The sequence below is a fragment of the Sinohyriopsis cumingii genome, chromosome 9 (assembly GCF_028554795.1).
Source record: "Sinohyriopsis cumingii isolate HCF-2022 chromosome 9, ASM2855479v2, whole genome shotgun sequence".
In the NCBI taxonomy this organism is placed as follows: domain Eukaryota; kingdom Metazoa; phylum Mollusca; class Bivalvia; order Unionida; family Unionidae; genus Sinohyriopsis; species Sinohyriopsis cumingii.
Genome location: NC_142969.1, coordinates 16,129,809 through 16,147,767, shown reverse-complemented (window position 1 = coordinate 16,147,767; position 17,959 = coordinate 16,129,809). Strand labels below are relative to the sequence as shown.

At 35.4% G+C, this 17,959-nt stretch overlaps 1 protein-coding gene across 1 annotated transcript in view; it reads right to left on the bottom strand.

The window, feature by feature from the left end:
- Positions 1 to 17,959, bottom strand: part of LOC149791314 (uncharacterized) — a 291,320-nt gene that overhangs the window by 89,534 nt on the left and 183,827 nt on the right. Inside the window, exons 26-27 of the mRNA XM_089969843.1 lie at positions 13,378 to 13,458; positions 11,429 to 11,518 (exon numbers count right to left, since the gene is read on the bottom strand). Of these exons, the coding sequence (XP_089825969.1) occupies positions 11,429 to 11,518; positions 13,378 to 13,458 (171 nt within the window). The remainder of the gene's footprint in view (positions 1 to 11,428; positions 11,519 to 13,377; positions 13,459 to 17,959) is intronic.

Genomic DNA, 17,959 nt, shown 5'->3' with positions numbered 1-17,959 from the left:
TCCCCTTACTATAGATAGTATGTTCTGACAGATCTTCTTGTCCTGTTATGAGAAATAGAAAGAGACATGATCTCCCTTGATGCAACGACTATTTTCTATGAAGGTACCACATGAAATCCCGGACGAAGTCTTGTAGATGGACTTCAGTTGATGTGTCCATATGAGACAGAGATTTCATAAGAAACGTTTTGCTACCCATGGAATGGAGATGGTTCTTGGTGATGAAAGAAAATGCCATCATGAGTAAGACCTGTCTTGTGAGAACTTGTATGTAATTCAGGTCAGCAGATAGAGCATTATTTTGTGATTTATGCCTACCGTCGCTAACACCATGAGGAAGCAGGTCTTGTAGGAAAAGAAGCGCATGATATGCCTTTGAAACTGGTTCAAACAGTGTCTTGTCCAGCCAGTTTCAATATCCAAGATATGTTCTGCTTTGGGCATATGGTTAACATATTTGGCCATTTATGCAGAGAGTTGGCGAGAAGATTGGATAAGTCCTGGTTTTATCCGATATCCTCTCTCCCATGATGACGAAAGGTGTCAGCGATCCTCCAGAAGTAACCTTTGCTCAACGTCCATGCTAACCTTCTCTCTTCGAATAGCCAGAAGAGGAAATTAGCTATCTGTGATACAGATGCCTGGAGAGGCAGGATATGCTTGTTTGCAAGAGACTGGGTGAAATGCGTCATTTGTCTCCATATGTTTTGATACAGGAGGGCTGTTAGAATTGTTTAAGACCTAGGACCAGTTTGATATGATCGTAACACGCAGATTCAGGAGCTCCAGACAAGAATGAAACAACTGCCATCATGGTTGTTAGAGTTGATGAACGAAATCCCGAATGATCTTACCACGGGGATTCCAATGCAAGATTGATGAGGTCATTGATCCACAACTCCTCCTATTAGAGTCATGCGATGAGGATGAGGTAACAGGCTGGTTCACTTGCTTTCCTTATCACTTTGGGTTTATTGATTGATTGTATTTTTATGGCACATTAGCACTGTTAGGCTATTTAGCACCATACAAAAGGTTATATGTAAGATTATTTAAAAGTTATAAAAGGTTTCTTATTGACCAGTGATAAAAAGAAATTGTACCATTAAATGCACAACGATAAGATGGCAAGGATAATATATGAAGCTTCTCGAATGTAAATGGTGTATGTTAACAAAGATTTAGTTGAAAAGATATTGAATGTAAAGGAGAGTATATACATTACGTGAATATGCTCGAGCTGATAGCATAGAAGTTATATCTAAGAATAAATATTTACTTCTTTCAGGAATTTTAAAATGTAAGAGACGTTTATTGCATCACAAAATTTCTTAAGTGCTTAACAGTGGATGGTTCATTGCAAGAAACTCACTCTGGTGGGTCTTCTCCTCTTAGTTAGTGGGAGTGGGTGATACAAGTATGATCAATTCGGATTCTTGCAATGACTACCTCCTCCCTACGAATGGTTCTATAGGAAGGAGTCCATTCTCCTTGAGTTAGCTTGACTGCATGAAGTTTGTTATTCACAGCATCATTCCATGATGCCTGCCACTTCTGATGTAAAGACTATTTGATACTAGGTTTAAAATCAGTATACGGTATTTTAAAATCAGATGGTTCTAGGGATAGGGCCATTTTAGCAGCATGATCTGCTTTTTCATAACCTTTAATACCAATATGGCTGGGTAACCAACAGTATACTATATTGGTGGAGGTACTCAGCTCAGTATTTTTTTATGAGAATATTAGTTAATAACGGGTTTTCCAGTTTCCAGTTTTCTATTGTGTAGTGCAGAGCTGCCAACCCTCCAGACTCGCAATTAGTGAAAAGTGGGATAAAAATTAGTGAATTTTTAATGCAATTTGTGAAAAATTATATCATGACACCAACTCCATCCACTTCAATGGTCACTACTGCATTATATGAAAATCCCAAAATAAAACTAAAATATATTATTTACACTGATTACATGTACCACTTTATTTGCAGTCAAATTTACTGATATACACAAACTTCACTATGTTTGTCATGATATGATGCTATGGCAGTCTCAAACTTCCTTAATCAGGCTATAGTATATTTGTTTTCAAAAACAGTTCAGGCTTATTACCTTCTGGTTAATCCTGGTGACTAAAATTGTTACAAATTTTCAGCACCCAAGGAGGCACTAAAGTTTGTCTTATTTTTCACAATAGGAAATAATCTTTCACTGTCACTGTTGCTGATCTCCAACTGAGAAAGACAAGTAATGTTCAACAAGAGAGCTCATAAACAATGCTCTACCACTGGTAGCTTACAGGACTTGAGTAGGTGGCTTAAAAATACTCCAAAACTGAAATCTGATGGTTGTGCTATAGCAGTGTGCTTTTTCACATAATTCTGCCACATGCTCACAGGGGCCTGTATTGTTGCTTACAATGTATGTCATACATGTACTATATAATAATAATATTACTACATGGTACATGTATCACAGGTAAATTGTAAACAACAATACCAGCAATTGTGCACATTACCAATTGTAAAATTCACGGTACACTACTGTGTGAAAAGCATAATGTACATCGATCTTTGATGGCTGAATGCTAGGCCAAATTTTAGTATACTCTAACTATACTTCACTTTTTGCAGTATACATATCTTTTTCCTTGGAGGTGAAAACATTTTAACTGCAGTGTAGCTTAATTACAAAATGGTATTAATCCAGATGATGAAACATCAAACAGTGAACGATTAGTGGTGCAGAGGGCACTGAGTTGAGTTCCGCCAATTTATCTAGCAGCTGCAGCAGTTACAGTATTGGCAAAAGTGTGTTGAGGCTATATGATCCATACTTATGGGGTGTGGCTGTGTCATCACCAAAGCGGTGATGTCACTGTCAACTGCTTGAGTTTTGAATGAGAGGCTGGGGGGGGGGGGGAATGCAAAGGTAGAAACGCTGATGTATTGATGAGGAAGGCTGGTCAAAACATTTATAACTCTCCTGGACTGTGAAATTAACTGAAGTCAAATTCTTCCATTCAGTCAAAGGACCAACAGATGCTAGAACTCTGGTGCATGCTCTTGATGGAGAGGGAGAAGGAGGAGGACAAAGCTCTGGTTGTCGGAAGGCTGAATCTTCCCATGCCATTGGGTAGTTTAGAATAGACAACGGTACTGGAGGACAAGCAACATCATCATGATTGTGTTACTTCAAACAGTCTCCGAGTTAAAAGGCTCTTGTGGCAGAGTGTAGCACAATTAAAAAGCAGTGTCTGTTGAGGCATGAGGAACTCAAGGCATCATACCAAATAAGTGTCTTGAGGTGATACGACAGTTAAACGGGTCCCTGCACATCTCTGCAAAAGTTGGGTTCAAAGTACTGGAAGCTGTTATTAATTGTGCCCATAATATTGATGTTTTGACCCTTTGCGATGCATAGTAAATGGCCACGGTCAGTCGCAACAGAAATAGGCCATCCAAATGAGGATATCGTTAGGATCATCCACTGGGACAGGTTATAGTATATTTGATCCATGTAGCCGGTCTGTACATCTGTTGAATGAGAGGGGAAATTGGTTGTTTGTTAGCTCTCTCTCACACTGTTCTGTTAGAGAAATCAAGTCAGATCCCAAGAAGGCAAAGTAGAGGGAGTTCCAAAAATGAGTCCCACTGTAGGGACTGTGTGCCGGAGCTATTTCTGTGAGTGTCAATGCCCGAAACTGCGTTGATATAGGGTAAATTGAATTATTTCCCTTATCACCATAAAGATTCAAACTGAGGAAAAGTCAGCATGCAGACTGGTGACATCTTCATTCTGAGTTGTGTGTTATTTGTGCTTTGCCCACAGTTCTAACATGTAAGACAAAATAGAGAAAACCATATAAAACTGTTGCCCTGCATCTGTCTTTACAACACAATGTCCATGCATAATTCAAGCATGAAAAGGTAGACCCGAAAATTGATAACCGTCTAAAAAAGCAATGAAGCATACAGCTAAAATATAATGACATTACTACCTGCACAGGGGAAAAGGTATAATATTGTGGGCCTGCACATTATTTTTGTTGTTGTTGTTGTTGTTGTAGGGTTTAACGCCCTTTTTCAGCAGAAGATAGGCTATACATGCCGGCTAGTATAAATGGTGGAGGAAGAACCCAGAAAAACCCCACAAAGAACCACTGACCCATGAGAAGCTACTAGCATGCTTTCTCACATACCCACATTGGCCAAACCCAGAGACTTGAACCCATGCAGACAGATGTGAGATAGCAGTGATCCGTAAAGGTGAACGCTTTGGACCACTTGGCCACTCGGAGCCCCCACATTATGTTTCAATACCATGTGGGTGCAGAGTTATACCAAATGAAGGGTACACAAAAACCCTTCACAGAAAAGGGAACTGAAGCACTGTTATAGAGACATATACAGTAGATGGGACAATATATATTTTTATTATGCTATACTTGTAAGGAAAAAGGTCCATAGACTGTCTGTACAAGTTTAAACAATGAACTTTGTACCTGTATGCTATGAATGCCAAGGAATTGAAACTCACTGATATGTACCTGTTCGTAATAGAATTACATATTATATATATAGATGGGAGTTATATAAGCATTAGAGACTTGCACGTAAAAAATACCTATAGCCAGAACTTAATGTAAAGTTGCTTAGGCTCCCGGTGCAGTACCTAAATATGTGATGACGACAAAGTGTTAGCAACTTGTAAAAGTAAAACTTTGTTGTGATGAAAAGAGAAAGGAGGAAATATTGATGGAGTATACTTTCCTCAGAGGCAAAAAACTCCTCCAACTTGTAGTGGTATATCTTCCACGTAGATTCTGGCATCTGGGAAGTCTCTCGTGACAAAAGCATGCTTCTTGGGATGAGCGGAAGTAATAACTAAGATATTTTTAGGCTTTGCTGCCAAGTCTTATACCTTAGGAGTGATCATTCTGCCTGACTGCCACATAGGTCAACAAAAAACCTTTAGCTCCCTCTGCAAGGGAGTAGTTTTCCTGAGGTATTATGATTGGTATGATACATATTTGAAGCAGAAATTAAATATCTAAACCAGAATCTGATCAGGCTTAGTTGTTATTTAATTAAAAACTGAAAAATTCAATATTGGTGTACAGATTAGTTTCTTTGAAAATACTTACTTAATGCATATGACAATTAACTTCATTGCAAGAACAAAAAATGAATGTGACAAATTAATAATGACATATCTACAAATATAGGTGACAATAATAATAATAATAATAATAATAATAATAATGACCTTATTTAAAGAGGGTAACGCAATTAGCTAAAAACTAATCTACCTTGAGGCCCTCATACAAAGGAATTCATTTATTTAAGCTGCATCTCTGAAGCCACTGGATATATTGGGTTTGGAAGAAGGAAAGAGAGTGGGCATTTCTAATCTCAACTGGAATACTATTCCAGAGCAGAGTTCCAGAGTATTGGAAACTTTTTTTTAAATAACTCCTTATTTGGTTTGGGAATTTTATACTGTTTGGTAGACATGGATCGCAGGTGGCAAGTATTACCAGGTAGCCTATACCGGAATAGTGATTGTAAATATTCAGGAGCACTATTATGAGATATCCTGTACATTAATTTGGCCTTTCTCAAACAGATTCGGTCTTTAATAGGTAATATTTTTAACCTACCAGCTAAACTTTCCTTGCTTTCTTTCTGGATTGATATTAGCCCAAATGCTCTTTTGTGAAGATGTGCCAGCTTTGCTATGTTTTTATCATTTGAATTACCCCATACTGTACTACAGTAGTCCAAATAGGGTTGTATGTAACTGTTATAAAATAGTTTTCTGTGCCTTTCAGGGAGAAAATGTCTTATCCTACTGAGAAGCCATAAACTTGAATTGACTTTTTTACTGATACGTTTGATATGTTCAGTCCATGATAGGTTATTATCTACCAGAACACCAAGTAGTCTATCATGACAGACCATTTGCAGATTTGTATCCTTCCATGTCTGACATAGTTCATCACTATCAAGATTTGTCCTTCTTTGCCGTGTTGAGATAAGTAATATTTTAGTTTTACCAGTATTTACCACCATGCCATTACATGTGCACCAGTTTTCCAGTTTGTTTAGTGCATTCTGTAAAGAAATTTCGAGCTCATGCTTTGTGTTTTGGATGTCTGACAATGTTGTGTCATCTGCATAGAGATCTGTAGATGATATTGAGTCTCTTAGTAAAAGTAGTAGGTCATTAATAAATAAAATGAATAGTAATGGACCTAGAATTGAGCCTTGTGGTACTCCATATCTAACTGTTTCAGGTTCAGACAGAACATTATTTATGTAAACATGTTGTGTTCTCTCATTTAAGTACGAAGTAAACCACCTAACTGTTCTTTCATCACACTGGTAGATTTTCAGTTTCTTCAAAAGGATTTCATGATCCACCATGTCAAAAGCCTTCCTGAAATCTACAAATACAGTTCCTATTATTCTACCTTGGTCAAGTGCTTGAAGCCATTTATCAGTTAGGAAGATCAAGGCAGTCTCACAGGAATGGTTCTGTCTAAAGCCTGATTGGTTACGGTGTAACAGCAAGTGTTTGGTTAAAAATGACATGAATGAGTCATGGACATGTTTTTCAATCAATTTTGACAAGTTTGGTAGTATTGAGTTTGGTCGGTAGTTATCAGCATCATCCTTAGAACCAGATTTGTGAATAGGAGTTACTTTTGCAGTTTTCCATATTTTGGGGACAGATGAGGTTGCAATACTTAAATTAATTATGAATGTTATGCTATCTACAATAGCAAAGGCAGAAGATTTAATGAGTCGTGGACCAATCTGATCAAGTCCTGTAGCTTTCTTGGTATCAAGTTCACCGAGACATTTTTTAACAAAGTTTTTTGACACTGGTGGGATAGATTAACATACCTCCTTAGAGATTTTGCTGCTGCAGAACTTTTTCAGTTCATTAAAGTTGTTTTCTATCACTGGCTCTTTTAACTTTGTGGTAATGTTGATGAAAAAATCATTGAAAACATTTGCAATGTCAGTTTCCTCAGTGACTATGGTGTCATTTACCAGAAGTGAGTGAATTTTGTCTGTTTTTTGTGCGTTCCTCCAGTGAGTTCATTGAAGACTTTCCAAATGGAGTTTGTGTTGCTCTTTTTGTTTTCAAGCAGTGATTGATAATAAGTTTATTTTAGCTTTTTTAATCATACTTGTTATTTTATTTCTCCATACTTTATATTGTGCATGGTTTTCCATAGCCTTGAATTTGTCTCATGTTTTCATAGCATCTAGGATTTCAGTAGTAAGCCAATTAGGTTGAATTTCAGTCTTTACTCAATGTACTTTCAGTGGTGCATGCTTAGATACTACATCCATGAATAAGTCAGTCCACACCCTCATGGCTTCATCTATGTCATCCAAATTTTGGATCATATTCCATGCAACTTTATGTAGGTCATTGAGAAATTGTTCTTCATTAAAATTTTTGAATGATCTGTAAGTGATCGTTTTATGTGTATTTTTCTTATTTTTCTTGCATTTAACCTTTTTTGTCAAAAAAGAAGGATAGTGGTCACTAAGACCAACATTCGGTACATTAACACAAGCCACATTGTCTGGTAGGTTGGTATAAATGTGATCAATAAGAGTGCTCGATTTTTCTGTTACCCTTGTAGGCTCATTTACCCGCTGGTCTAGGCCTAATGATTCAATATATTCCATCCAGTTGTTCCTTATTTGAGTACTGAGAAGGTCCTTATTTATATCTCCGAGTATATATGCATAGCTGCCAACCTTCCAGGCTCACAATTAGTGAAAGTAGGGACAAAAAGTCATGAATTTAGACAAGAATTCGTGAAAAATACCATGACAATGACTCCATCCACTCTGACCACTCCGACCGTCAATACTACACTATATCAAGTTCGCAAAATAAAACTAATACACTACATATATGCAGAAATATTTATTTATCAAGACATGATACTGTGACAGACTTAAACTTCCTCAACTGCTTGATCGTAAATTTGTTTTCTAAACAGTTCAGACTTCTTGCCGGCTAAAGTCTTATTTTTCCTCAAAAGAGAAAATACTCTTCACTTGCACTGTTGCTGTGAGGAATGCACAGGAGCTGCAGCACTTTTGGTCCTTCCACAGGAAAATTTGGAATCGATTTTCAAGTCTGGCAACATTTGTCAGAACAAATGTTTAGCATGGTCTCCAGCTGATAAAGGTAGATTGTTTTCGACAAGAAAACTCACAAATAATGCTTCAGTGTTGGTAGCCTGCATTTCCTCCGCCAATTGTTTAAAATATTCCGGAGCTGAAATCTGCGAATTCTTAATTTTCCCAACTTCTATGTGTTTTATGCAACCGACGTGCTTCCTCACATCGTCTTTGCGATGGCGCACTGAGTGCAAAAAGCATGATGAATATCAATGTTTAATGGCAGAATGCACGGGCAATTTTTGATTTATTCCAAATTAAACTTCACTTTTTGAGTAATAGAGTTCTTTTTTCTTAGTGGTGAAGACGTTTTCAAAATCGTACATGCGATGCTGAACCATAACTCAAATCAGTGTTGGTGACGCTTGCGCGGAGCAAAATTCCGGTTAGGCCCTGCATTCTCTCAAAAGCATTTGTAAAACTACCCTTATACATACAGATTAAAATAGGCTAAAATGCTTGCTACCGGGCCAACTGTACTAATTGGCTGAAGATCTACTAATATCGCGTCCAGCAGTACCGGACTGTTTCGGCAACTGCGAATATCATAACTAGCGCTTAACGGGAAATCAGTTATTTTATTAAAGATTTAAAATAATTGAGGATTGGAGAATTCGTTAATTTTTGGCTTGCGGCGTGAATCCGTGAATCGCTGAAAAAGTCGTAAATTCACACCAAATTCGTGAGGGTTGGCAGCTATGTATATGTTTCTTTCTCCTGTGCTAGAACATTTTCCATTTGTTTCAAAAAGTTATCATTCCAAAATGCTTTGGAGGAAGGTGGTCTATAAATGAAACCAGCTAGGAAAGATTTTGCATTATTTTGAAAAATTTCCACCCAGATACTCTCAGTTTCATATGACTCTAAGTCAAGTCGCCTTTTTACATTTACATCCTCCCTAATGTATACAACAAGACACACCCCATCCCCCCGCTGTCTCTGTCCCTACGCAATGATTTATTGTAGCCTTGACAGTGAAATAGATCATCATTGTGGTTAGCATTTAATTTGGTTTCAGTGAGTCCTAAATCATGTATATTATTTTCCTTGGAAGACAACATTAACTTAATCTGGTCTATCTTTCCCACTATACCTTGTACATTTAAGTGACCTATGTTAAAACCTTTTGTATTTAGTATCATATCAACTACATATATGTCATCATGCAATGTGGTACTCACTGAGATTGTCTCCATATTACTTTTATTATTCTGACATCCTATTTCTATATTTAAATGTTTATATATATATATATATATATATATATATATATTAGCATCTTCAAATTCACATACAAACCCTGAAAATCCATTTACATTTGCATCTACAATAGTGTCCATTGAATAGTTAGAGTCAAGAGTCCCACTGGGTACATTTAGATTTTTTGTAAATGAAGCGTTGGCATTCTCCTTTTTGCCAGCTTCCTAATATGTATACATTGATGGACAAAGTCTTTGTTTGTGTCCATATTTATGGCACCTGAAACACTCAATCTGTTTGCCATGATGGCATACCTGTGTCATGTGCCCAGTTTCTCCACAGCTGAGACAGCAATCTTCATTAAAGTGCTTGAAAATAGGGGCATACATGTCAATATTTCTCAGTAGCTGAGAGGTTCCTTTTCTGCTTAGATGAATTTTGTCTCTGTGGTAGAGACTAAGGTTGACATCCTGATTCTGAAGAAAGAAAGATGTGTATTGTGGAATGTACTGTAGGTTGAAGTCTTCACATAGGTCAATTATCATCATTTATTTCTTTGGCCTTGGTGTCCACACGAGGAGGTAGTCCCGATATCATTAATTTACATGTATTTGGGCTGCAATACCTAGCAGCATACAATAAACTTTCAAAATCTGTTTTGAGTTGATTTAGTGACATTCCCTCACAGGCATCATTTCCACCTACTAAAATAATAATTTGTTTGTATTTGGTTAGGTCACTGTTCATTATTCTGTCTGTAATGTTGTTGATTTTTGCACCTCTTAGAGTCTGTACATCTGTTTTAAAAAGTCTCCTTGGTATTATACTTTTCAAAACTGAGGAGCCAATTATTAGAGTCCTATCTTTTCTGGCTTGTGATGTCGTGTGTTGGACTCTGGATTGTATTTCAGACACATATCTTGGAGGAAGGGGTGCTGAAATTGGTGTTTCAGTTGTGTGAACTACTCGTGTTGATTTTGACACATTTGTCTGAGCACTGGGAAATGCAGTTGTTGGTGAAGGTAACAGACTTGTCTGAAGTGCGGGCCATGGATGTACACTTATTGCTGTTGCTTTTGACATTTTGATACTAATTAGTAGTAACAACAGCCTATAATAATCAATGACAAAACCCAACAGCTAAGTAAGATACAGCATTAAGGATAAGCAGTTTACGTACAATAATGCTTTTTAAGTATTAATATTATGTACTTTCTATGAATGCTGGAACAAATGTCACTGGACTAAAATTAATAAACAAACTCATATTTATGAGGTTTCAATTTCTATATTAAATTGTGTCCTCATATGAGGGGTATATTTACATTTTGTTTTGGTCAACACTTGCTGGCCATGTTAGAGGGATGGCTGCCCAAGAGTGGCACTTTTGAGCACAAAAAAACTTGATAGTACCAAGTGATTCTAGTAATAAAAACTATGAACACTGGAACAAAGGTCACGGGACTAAAATTAATAAACCAACTCATATTTATGAGGTTTCAATTTCTCTATTACATTGTGTCCTCACATGAGGGGTATATTTACATTTTTTGGTAAACACTTGCTGGCTATGTTAGAGGGATGGCCGCATTAGAGTAGCTCTTTTGAGCATAAAAACTTGATAGTACCAAGGGATTCTGGTCATAAAAACTAGGTGACTGCTAGTCAGTGGTGTTGAAGAGGAGGACCACTTTAGTACATTTTTAAATCACTACATATTTAGGGGCCCTTGGTAACCAAGTTTTTCTAAGGCTTTTGCCTTTACAGATCACCGACATATCAACTTAGAATGTGTTGGTGCTAAACTTGGCTCGGACAATGTTGGTATGTAAGAAAACCTTTCAGTAGCTGCTCGTGGGTCAGTGGTTCATTCCAAGGTTTTTCTGGGTTCTTCCTCCACCAAATAAACTGGCAGCCATGTATAGTCTAGAATGTGCTGAAATATGGCACTAAACCCATAACAACCAAGCAACCAAACAACTATTCATCTTTTAGCACATCAATGCAACTAACAGTATTGATTGTTCTTCTTGCCAGCTTTCTTCCATCTTTGTAGGATATAATTTGCCCATCAGACTTCTTGGCCACTAACCTCAGGAATGACTAAAAATAAAAAAGTAATAATATCAGATATTCAATGATATCTTGATTTCCAAATGTGTATGTGTATGGAATGAGGCAAATAAATATTAATAATTTTAGCCTTTCTTGATGACATAATAAATTCACATTTCAGCTTACTGACCATTTCACTGGTAATAAATAATATCCCTTATCAACCCAAAGATAGGATTTACATGCTTATATTACATTAAGGAACATGTATAGCATTGAATAGTGTATTGTCAGGATTGGAGTTATGTTTAAATTTTCTAAGACTTGGCCTGTAGTTAGCATCCATAACTGAATGAGCTTGTCATGTGAGACCACAAGTCTTTGGAGACCATTATCTCTTCTGGCAGAAGGGTTTTTGTTTCAAGATAGGTTATACTGTAAAATTATTGACTTGAAACTTTACACTGTGTTTACTTGCGAATGTGAAAACTATTGAGAACTTACACTCAGATGTGAAGCTTAAGGCAAACAATTTTGCAAATTTTAGTAAATAATTTAATGTGAAGACAGCATACTATTCAAAATGACAACCTTTTATTTCTTGAAAACTCTATATCTGCATTGAAAACTATATATCTGCATTGAAAACTCTATATATGGATTGAAAACTGCCATCTCCCTACTGGCTGGATGCCAACAATTTTTAGAGTGACATGTAACATTTTAAAGGATTTTACTTTCTTTAGTCAAATTGTTACCACAATCAAGGAACAAGATCATTCTAATTTCAGGGTTCATTCTAGGATTCAACCTGATGGGAACATTGGCCCATCAAGATCTGCAAATGGGGGTATCAAGAATATGACATGGGCAACTAGATATGCATCATGAGATAGCTAGCTGCTTCATGAAGATTACATAATAAATCCCCCCCCCAAATTATTCTTCAAACATTAATCATTCCTCTAATAGCTGAACAAATTATTATTATGTACATAAAGAATGATTCAAAATTATTTAAAAATCCACAATGCATAACATATTACTGAAGACAGAACAATGATTAAATTGTATGTTCAATATATATATATATATATATATATATATATATATATATATATATATATATATACATATATACATACACACACACGCACACATTTCTCATACTTTTAGCTAAAATACTTAAGTATTGCAAAGCCATCAAAATTATTTGTTTTAATTATGTTCAGTGTCTTCCTTAGTTTTCTTTTCTTATTGATAATAATTGTGTAGTCATGTTGGTTTTGTTAACAATTTATGTTGAACTTTTTCTCAAAAGAACTGACACTGAACAGACTCAGCATCAACTGGTTTATGATCAATATTGCAGACTTGATCTTAAATATCAATATCATCATCTTCAGGCAAACTTCTAAACAATTTTTCTGATATCAGGCAAACTAAATTAGTGATGTCCATTTGTATATTTTTTACTCTGGATTACTAATCTTGCATATTCAATAGTTCAAGTATCAGGATTGCTTCAATTGCAGATATTATATGTACCGCCTTTGATTTAGCAGGATTTGTCTAAGAGACTAATGACCTTTTTACTGAACCAATTCTACACAATATTAAACATGAGGTTTTTAAAATTTATTCTGTAAAAATATTTTGTTCTGCATATTACTATTATTATCATTATTATTATTATTATTATTAGTCAAATAGTTAATGTTACATAATTTTACTTAGTCATCGTCTCTTTAAAATGACAAAACTGTAAAATACAGGTAACACTATCATATATTTACAGGAATTGGGAATGAGGTGCATTTTTTATTTTAAATTTGATTCTAAATTACAAAATCCTCATTTCTCATGGAAAGATTGTTGAAAACATTGTTTTTCATATTAACTCTTACCTCATCAGCATCTCCAACTGGCACACAATATATCATGATTTTCTTACTGGAAATATTCTTCACTGCTTTCATGACATCACTCTGGAGGAAAATATTTTTTTGTTGATAAATTCAGTCTGATTTATGCATAAAACTGATAAAAACTATACTGCAACTCAAATGCCAACCTGTCATGTGTGCGGTTATACATATCAGGGTAATGTGTAAGGAACAGCAATCAGTATGAAGCTGTTTCTTTTCACAATTTAAATTGGTCTATGCAGACACAAGAAACTTGAGGTTCATGCCCACTAGAGATGAAACTGACTTCACACTACTGAGCACTACATGGTATCTAATCATGAAACTCAAAGATCTGCTTCTTGATAATAATCCATGTCATGCACATTGCATTCCCAGAATGCTCTCTGCAAACAAAACTTGCAGTACCAATAAATACGCACAAGTTCAAAAGTCTACTGCACAGCAACAAAGCTTCTTGACAACAAAAGTCAGGGATGCCATTGATTTAAAACAGTATGCATAGCAAGACTCATCAACTCTTGAAATTACTAGCTTATTTACCTCAAATATGATTCAAATTAAATAAGAAATTCCTTCTCTAGAGCATACATGTGACAGAAAATACAAGTCAGGCCAGGACAGATTAGGAGGTTTCCACAATTTGGTTAGGTGTTTAGACCTCAAAGAATGAAAGATTTTCATCGACACGATAAGGAAATTTACCTATTTTATATTAAAATATGAAGATCAACTCATCAAAACAGCCCGTTCACAGTAACATGTTGGAATGCATACTCTCTTTATACATATCCAAGCATTTATAGCATATCCTATGAGATTACAGTCAGATTATATGTGGGGCAGTCCTCATCATTGTTGATCTTGATACTTAGGAGATTATGTACTGTTACTGGATCCAGGTTCCCTCGGCAGTCTCAGAAACATTCTTCACATAAATCACACATGTGTACATTAAATATCCTTTGTGTTGTCATCTATATCATCAGCATCACATCTCTTTAATAATGACAATCAAATCTTTAAAACGATTATCACTTATTAGTACACAGAGAAAGACAAAGACGCCATACACCCAGGTATTATGGAGTACAATGGCAGTTAGTGTCATGTGCTTAAATCTGGATTAAATTCAAGTTTACAAAAGATTAAATTAAGGCCAGTGGTGTTTATGTCAGTTCCTGCAATGCAGTCATTCTTAAAAGGTGAAACATATTTTGCCTGCAAATCATGGTGGTCAGTGGCATTCAGTAACTGGTCACTCACAAGAGTGAATTTAAATAATAAATTATTATCTTTATTACAATTTTTATTAATATTATTATCATTAACAATTTAAATTATGATTTTCTTATGAACAATGTAATAGTCACCGTTTGATTAGCTTTTGTCCGTTTGATTGAGAACTGTTATGTGATTCGTGTGTCAGGATACATTTTGACTAGATCGGAAGGATGATCTGCTACCGGAATTGTGAGATTATATTCAGCTATAATGATGGCAAATAGTGCATCAGCATGTATAACTTTATTCACATTTGATGCAAATTCCGCAAACACAGATTTCAGTGATGGTATCCTTGTTCACAACCTTAATTTGCTTTCATAAAATGGGGTTTATGCATGACACATGATGTCATTCTTGCAACAGTTTTTAAAACCAGCTTTACAAGAAGAACGTAATGCATATTCATGTCCCTTTGAACCAGATTACATCCACTGAAATTCCTTTTGCATCCATCCATGAATTTCATATGATATTTATGCTGTTTGGAGTTTGGTATTTTAGCAATGACATTTTTAGACATTCTGACACATTTTAAACAGTGGAGTCAAATTTACCCAATTTAATGAGCCAGAAGTAATCCAACCAGAGTCAATTAACATCTTTAATCCTGTTCAGATTATTTCTATCATACATACAGTGTGACCCCGCTGTAATGTGCCAGCGATAACGCAAATTAGGATATAATGCGGTCGTGGCATGGCTCTCGAAATTTCAAATATTCATTTGCACATGAAAAAATATTTTTTGGTCTAAGTACGTGAAATAGTTTTAAATACATGTAAGTGTATTTTTCTCGTACCAGGATTTTTTTTTTAAGTACGAGAAATAGTGTGTAAAACATTTATTATCATTTTGGGGAAGAGTTTGCATATGAATTCGTATACAATATGATCATGGCGTGGTTCCTGAAATTTTAAATACATGTACATGTATTTTTCTCGTACCGGGAAAAAATATTATTTTTTTAAAGTATGAGAAATAGTATAAAACATTTATTATCATTTTGAGGAAGAGTTAGCGTATGGATTTTAATATAATATGATCGTGGCGTAGCTTCTGAAATTTAACAATTTCGCCAGGTTCTTGAAGTGTTATGCCAAAATAAACATTATTGGAAATGTTACTTATTACTGATCCATGAGTAAAGCTAGTAAGTCATCTTTGTGATTGTCTTCAATTAATTCTGTATACAGTCGTTGCTCAAACAATAGCCAACATGTGTTTCTTCTTTAACTGCATACACAACCAAGCAGCAGACAATGCGGTGGTTGATAAAAGATTCTCACAATTTAATAAACATCAAAAAACGAAAGCCGCCAACATGTTTGCTGGGCTTGGCGATGTTATCAGACGCAATCAGTTGACCAATAAATAATGTCCACTTTATTAGCTGGAAATTGAAAGGTATGAAATTGTACATGTGTTCAGCTTTAAAAAATTTATAAAAGTGACTCGTGACCATTGCAGGCCTACTGCACTTAGTTCTCTGGTTTTACATGGGTATGGTGCTTGTTTATGAACTCGTTATTAATTTCCTATTTTTTATAAAAATATGTTACCGTTATGGAAAAAGCAAGTTCACAAATGCAAGTCAATCTCTGCACTTTACCCAATGATTAGTACAGTAGTTTTCACATTTTCTTTTGATATTCATAAAATCTGAAGTAAAAGTTATACGCACGCTGAAAGGATGTGTTGATTGTTAATTATTCTTGCTGTAGTCTTTCAAACGAATAGGCATACAAGCGTTAATAATTGTAAATTTGCAAAAGGATAAATGTACACAGAAACGCATGAGAAAATTTTAGCAGTATGAAATTTGTACAGACACTGTTCATAGACCCTGGAACATAATGAACTGTACACGTGCTTGTCTTTCTGAACCTAATTTTGCTGTTAATTTTTCCCATTGAATTCAAACATATACTGATGTGTGACAAAATTATTGAATAGTTTAAATATGTATGCAATTTTTTCAATGGAATTACATATATTATGGATTAACTGCAAGCCCCGACGGTACGATATCAGATGGCAAGTAAACCGTGTTAATACTCTGTTCATGATGTATATTAGATGTTGAATTCTGACACAATGATCTGGTTCAACATTACTGAATATTGTAAATCTGTGTGCAATTTTTCAATGGAATTACATGCATTATGGATGAACTGCATGCCACAACAGCACGATAGTAAACGGTGTTGATACTCTATTCATCACATACATTATACATGAATACACATATATGTGACAATGAGTTGTTCTCTGAAAAAAGTAAAATACTGTAAAACCCCTCATTAATGCGACCCCGATATTAACGCGATCCAATTTATTGGACCCCAATTATCGCGTTATACTGGGGTTCCACTGTACAACCAAATTCGACAACTTTCTGAACTGAAACAGACCATAATTTGCGAAGAGAATTAATTTAATATTTGTTTCTCTATACTGATTGATCTCTTTTAGCAACACAACCATAATCAAACTGTATCTTTAACCCTTTTGGAATTCCTTCTGCTCACACATAGTATAATCCATCTCAATAATTTTCAAACATCCATGCTGACAGGATCTAAGTGTGGAATTAACAACTACATTGCCTTGCCTTGCTTAAGCCAGTTATGTCATGTGATCACTGGCAGTATTACAATAAATATTCTACAATGGAACCAAACGTGAACAAATAAGCAATTTAACTTTTATTTAACTATTATTTCTGAGCACATGAAGAATTTCAATTAATGACAGAAAGGACTGGACACACCCATAAACTCGGGTTAAAAACACTCCCTTGCTGGATGTTCAAATTCATTCTTAAGCTCTAAGAAGCTAATAGTTTTGTGACATTAATTAGGGGACAGTTGACATAGTATATCTCCTCTACCATTATACTTTAAAACTGTATAAAATTATGTATGCCTCCCAAGGCACCCATCAAGAATTAGGTAATATTCAGCTAAATGAGTGTACCCTCACAATATAAAGTATTACCAGTAGTCATAGTAAAAGGAGGAGTAGTAGTATCTGGTGTTTTAGTGTCAGTTTTTATTCAAATTCAGATGCTCCTGGTAACCGAATGTAGCATAACCTCATTAATATCTTCAGATCTTGCTTATAATAAAAAATATCTTGTTTATATAAGTCAATTTCTAAGTTTAATACAAATTTTATCAGGAATATAGTCCATAAAGTGTTGTGATGATCATGTTGGATACCAGACTGACATCATTTTCATTTATGAATAACTAGACATAATACAAATTCTTCA